General features: G+C 37.5%; 1 protein-coding gene across 4 annotated transcripts; it reads right to left on the bottom strand.

Annotated features, from left to right (window-relative positions):
- Nucleotides 1-392: 392 nt before the first annotated feature.
- LOC109217610 (protein WVD2-like 3) lies at nucleotides 393-5,583 on the bottom strand. 4 transcript variants are annotated; one of them, XM_019381869.1, is made up of 7 exons: nucleotides 5,429-5,583; nucleotides 2,241-2,807; nucleotides 1,865-1,953; nucleotides 1,667-1,754; nucleotides 1,405-1,476; nucleotides 1,157-1,267; nucleotides 393-958 (listed from the first exon to the last, which is right to left on the bottom strand). In XM_019381869.1, the coding sequence occupies exons 1-7, from the start codon at nucleotides 5,555-5,557 to the stop codon at nucleotides 665-667; spliced, it is 1,350 nt and encodes a 449-aa protein (XP_019237414.1). In that variant the 5' UTR covers nucleotides 5,558-5,583; the 3' UTR covers nucleotides 393-664. The 4 variants fall into 4 exon arrangements, with proteins under 4 accessions (XP_019237414.1, XP_019237415.1, XP_019237417.1 ...); XM_019381870.1 differs by having other exon boundaries at nucleotides 2,259-2,807; nucleotides 5,429-5,581; XM_019381872.1 differs by having other exon boundaries at nucleotides 2,259-2,807; nucleotides 5,341-5,483.

Here is a 5,583-nt window from a genome sequence, read left to right as displayed (position 1 = left end):
ACAATAGTTATGTACCACTAAAGAACATCTTAAAGCTTGCCTCTTACTTTGTACTCGCCCGAACACCCCTCCCATCCCCGTCCCAGATATGGCAACAAGCCTAGCTAGACTTTATATTTTGATTTATAACAGTCTCGGCTAGCTTGTGTGCGTGCTTTGACTATTCCACTGTATACCTACAATATCTCACCAACACATGTACTGAGTAACTCTGCCCATCAAAACTTAAACAGACGAGAAGAGAACACTGATCACCTATCGTTACTTGTCTCTTTTGGAACTTAAACCTTGATCTCTCATAGCTTTCATCCCACTTCATTGACCACCAGTCCACACTGAAGAGACATATAGATAGTACTAAGATCGCTAAGGCAGAACATTGACAGACATGCTACTATTCAAATTGCAATTCACAAAGACAAAGTGGTCATGATAGCCAGTTTCTTCATAGATAGATTACAAGAAAATGAGCCACTTTACACAAGTATGGAAATAACTTACAGAAATTTACACTTCATAAATAAACGCCACACGGATCACTGCAAAAAAGCTTTTGCAGTTTAAATAGCAGTCAAATGCACAACCCTTAACAGCAGTAACAAGAAGCAAAACAAAATAAAACAAAAGTTCCTCCTCTTATTAAATTAGAAGACTCACAAAAGGCTCAAGAATGAACAGTTATGTCCACATTCATTTCTTCATGTATCTTAGTCATATATGACTCATTTATCTCCTCTGCATGATTGGCCTCATTGTTAAATTTGTAAATGGCAGTACCGCTCTGAATATTTATACGGTCTTTCCTATTTCTGGAATCAAAAGCAGCACTTTCATTGTAAACTTCAAGACTGTGGCGAGTTCCTCGATCATAAGGGCCCATCCCTTTGTTTAAACCAACTGAGTCACTGCAGCTCTTCCTTCTGCCCAACTTCGGTGATTTCGGACGTGTTGGCGGTGCCTGCAGTTCAAAGCAATAAGAATTTAGAATTATAAGGTGGTTATATTCCATAGACAGCTAAGGATATCAACATTTGAGCAACCTTGACTGCATTTTCACACACTCGTAAGGCCACTTACAACAATGGAAATATTAAGTGCAGATCAAAATTTTGGTGAACACCTTCTTCAATCCATAACAGTGACAATAATGCATTACCTTCTTCAGTTCAGTCTTTGGTGGAGGTCCCTCATGGTAGAAGCTTGGCATTGGACTTGCCTTAAACATCAAACTTTTTCTCAGTTGCTTTATAGCTGCCTCTCTCTCTTCCTAATTATTGAAGGTAAGAGATAATGAAAGAAAAGATATTTATAGTTGAAGTTAAGATATTCATTTACTCAGTCTTTCATTGGTATTCCACTTATACTAGAATAACAAGCAATAGTGGTAACAGCAATAAGATGCACCTTTGTTCTTTCCTCCCATTGCATTTTTTGGGCCTCCATAGCTTGATGTTTCTCCTCTAATTTTGAGTAAAACTGCAAAGAGAAAATCAATATAAGAACTTACCAAGATTTAAACATTTTACTTTAAGAAAAAAAAATGAAAATTCCTTATCGTTATTCTTGTTGTCATTTAAAAGCAACATTGTAGAAAGTAGAAACCCGGAACACGATAAAACATAGTACTAAATGAGCAGTTTCTGCAATTCAGTAAATCAACAGCTACCTCTTTCCTTTTCTCTGCACGTTCAGATAATCGGAATGTAGGGGCTGACGCGGCAGTGGCCCTGGATTTTGTTGATGGTAGCATAGCACTTCTCATTGTGGATAAGTTATCAAATAGCAAAGCAGCATCATAAGACAAGGGAACACAATGATATAGCACAAACCTTATTAACTTAAATCAGGGGGAGAAAGTGGATACCAAGAAGTTAGTGAGCATGAGTCTTCTTCATCAGAATGCTTCTTGTTATCAGGTTGTAGCGGCTTCCTAGTTGCAACTGGTGAGGACACCTGGACACAAATACAATAGCCACGGAATCCGTTATAAACAGGCGGTTAGATCCATAGACCACTAGAGTAATCGTTATGCATTAACATTTCTGAAACAGTAAAACATTTAGGAGGAATTTCTCATCACCTATCAAAAAAAAAAGGAAAAAAGAAGAGAGGAAGCTTTCTCATTAGCCAAAAAGAGAACATGAGCACAGTTTTCATTTCCAAGATCAAGTGCTATTGATGGATCATCTCCCCTTAATGATATAAGAATTTGCAGATAAACAGGTCAAAAAGAAGATTACCTGCATAGGAAAACTGACCTGGTTTTGTTTTGTAGTTGCGATTCTCGAATTATTAGCTTCAGGTGACTTATGTACAAAATTAACATTGTCTGGATCATTCCCAACAAGACGAGTTCCTTGAGACGCACGCTTCTCAGTTGCCAAAGCAAATGGCTGAGGAACTGTACACTTCGTTTTGCAGTTTCCAGCAGCAGATTTGGTTGCCGATTTCACTGAAGCTCTTGACCTCTTGTTATCATCTTTTAATTTTGGGACTTCAGATTTGTTCTCCTTTGTAGGTAATTCAGTCTCACATTTTGAGCTACGTGTATATTGCTCCTTGGTACTCTCAACTTCACAAAGTCTTGATACTTCAGCTGTGCATTCCTTCACTTCATACTCCTTTGTTTCAACACTCTCATTCAGCGTATCAGTTTCTTGCTCCCCTATAATAAGCTTCGGTGACTGAACATCTTGACTACCGTCAATTAGGCAACTTGAATCTGGAGAAGCACCATCACAGTAACTTGCACTACCATTTTGCTCCTTGTCCATACAGATATCAGTAACTTCCAGCTCCATCAATCTCTGAGATTAAGCAAAATAAATAAGAAAACATTGAATAAACTACGGGCTTCAAACATGGAAATATATCTATTGATCCACCACATATTATTGATCATGTAATTTAGTTATTTGTCTACCAAGAAAATTTGCTTCCTCCCATACATTTATGCTAAAAAAATTTCTTGATCCATCTAATGTTTTAATCAATCTATGCACACTGATTACTGAATAAGCAAGTGCATGCATTAAACTGAAATGGTCCTTTAGAAAATAACTATAGCAAACAGAGATCTAGCAAAGCACACTTTGAACTTTGCAGTTGGAGGCTTGGAGCTACATTTGTCTTACTTTGCACTTTGAAGCCGCTAAATTGTGCACATAATGAATTTAAGATACCCATATAACAAACACATAAGGCTTGCCGTCATAATTATCGATGGACGAAATCAAAAAGAAAAAACTCTGATGCACTTTATGTAATATTTGATCATTAATATCCTTCTATCCGTATATTTTATAGTCAGGACAAAGACATTTCATCAAAATAAACCAAACTTTCTCTAAGGACTATGTTATCCATTGTTAAACTTGCTCATGTCTTTAACTAAGGGAATACCCCAACCCCAAAATTCCAGAATCTGAGCATTGAGCTGCCTTGGAGTCTGAGCATCTCCTCACGATAGCCAAATTTCGAACTAGTCACAGTCTCACGGAAGATTAATCAACATCTCGTCACTGTCATTATGTGTTTGACACAAAATGATTTTAATGTAGAACTTTTTAACGAACATAGGGTGGTAATAATAGAGCCTTTTACAGCAAAATAAAGATGGAGACTACAGTTTAGGCAACATGAAAAGGTAACCCCACAATCATGAAATGGGAAAAGAGGCAAAATCTTTTTGTTCCTCAACAATTAAATAAGCAAAAGGAACCTAAAGATACCAGTACTAGTACTATAGCTCAAGAAAGGAAAGTCGATACCTCAAATGATAACACCAGAACCCTTTCCTCACTCTAAGTTATCAAATCCATTTACATGTATGAATATCTACCTCAACTTATACGCAGAAAGCATCCATATATACCTACATATGCAAATAAGTACCTACAGACTCCTATACAAGCTAGCAAGAAAACCAAGAACTCCAACGAGTCAACAGTTTGTGTCTGAACTTTATGGGATCGAGTTCGAAAATCAAGCACAACTCATTTGATTTACTGAATTTGAAATCTTTCATAACTTACTTAGTGCATCTTAACACATATACAGGGTCTGAACTAAAGCTACCAGGTTTGGATGAACCTAATATTTTCTATAACCTAATATTTCCATACTATATCTGCCCCTGTTTGTTAAGGAGGTTCTAGATAATAGTGACTGGAGAAAAGATAGAATCTTTTACATGCATTTCAATGGAAATGAGTAACTATTTTGAAAGTTAGAAACACATAAGTCCTTACAACAAGCAATATACATTAGGGATACAAGAACAAGAACAACCACATATTTCTTCTGAACATAATCAGTGCTGAATGTATGATAGTAGCCAACAAATATTTTATAAGTGCTAACTAATTAATCCGTCCCAAAATATTTCGCATATTCCACTTCCCAGAAGTGACACTAAGCTCAGTAACAGTCTAAAGTGTGTCTTTTGCCACTTTGATGGAGTATCATTTTAGCTCAAAATACTGACTAAATTTATCCTCACTAAGGGCAGCCCGGTGCACTAAGCTCCCACTATGCGCGGGGTTCGGGGAAGGGCCGAACCACAAGGGTCTATTATACGCAGCCTTACACTTCATTTCTGCAAGAGGCTGTTTCCACGGCTTGAACCCGTGACCTCCTGGTCACATGGCAGCAACTTTACTGGTTACGCCAAGGCTCCCTTCAACTTTATCCTCACTAAGCAAACAAAAAAAAAAGCCAAACAACTTGGGACCGAGGGAGTACCAGCTAAAACGTAGAAAAAACAAAATTACACCTCTAAGTCAAACTCTAAAATCTGAATAATCTTATCTAACTAATGGAAAAGGTCTTTCCAAGACTCCAGAACTTCATTTGATTCTTCAACTGAAATGTGGAGTCAGCTGAAAAATCACAATTTCACCTCATAAACCCATTTCAAGACTCCACATTCCTTAACTCCTTCCAAATTCTTACACCTACCAAAACTATAGCTAAAACCTCATTAAAGGGCAGCCCGGTGCACTAAGCTCTCTCTATGCACGGGTCCCGGGAAGGGCCGGATCACAAGGTCTATTATTCCCGGCATATCTGCAAGATGCAAGAGGCTGTTTCAACAGTTCGAGCTCGAGCTCAAACTCGTTAGCGGCAACTTTACCGGTTAAGCCAAGGTATTTATACCCAAAAGCACTCATCCTTTAAAACCACATTTGCTTAAAGAAACACTGTTGAGACCCTATGTGGATCTAAACCCAGAATTTACCTTGCATTAAAACAAAAAATTTCCAATGCAAGAACCAATAACGAACCAAATGAATTCACAGTAAATTTAAATTTAAATACAAAAAAGGAAGAAAGATTTACCAAAAATGTATCAAAAAGAACAAGAACATTAAACCCAGAAGAGAGATGTGTAATGTGTGTGAAATGTTTGAATTTTCTTGTAACTGACCTTTGGAAAGGGTGTGCTTAATTTGTATTTTTTTGGGTTTGGGTTTAGTTTGTTTCTGTGAGTTTGCGCCTTTGTCCAGCGGTTCAGGGAGCGGTGTGTCACTATATGTAGATCGTCCCTGTTACTCATATATTTATATGTCTCTGCTTCTCAAC

Source organism: Nicotiana attenuata, unplaced genomic scaffold (genome assembly GCF_001879085.1).
Source record: "Nicotiana attenuata strain UT unplaced genomic scaffold, NIATTr2, whole genome shotgun sequence".
Classification (NCBI taxonomy): Eukaryota; Viridiplantae; Streptophyta; class Magnoliopsida; order Solanales; family Solanaceae; genus Nicotiana; species Nicotiana attenuata.
The sequence above is the reverse complement of the archived record's forward strand: the minus strand, read 5'-3'. Positions and strand labels throughout refer to the sequence as shown.

What these genes read in the sequence shown, in the direction of transcription:
- LOC109217610 (XM_019381869.1), bottom strand. Translation starts at nt 5,557, where the DNA reads ATGAGTAACAGGGACGATCTACATATAGTGACACACCGCTCCCTGAAC. An exon ending in TAAGCACACCCTTTCCAAAG is followed by an intron (nt 2,808 to 5,428) that starts GTCAGTTACAAG and finishes GCTTAATCTCAG; the next exon opens with AGATTGATGGAGCTGGAAGT. An exon ending in TCATGCTCACTAACTTCTTG is followed by an intron (nt 1,755 to 1,864) that starts GTATCCACTTTC and finishes CACAATGAGAAG; the next exon opens with TGCTATGCTACCATCAACAA.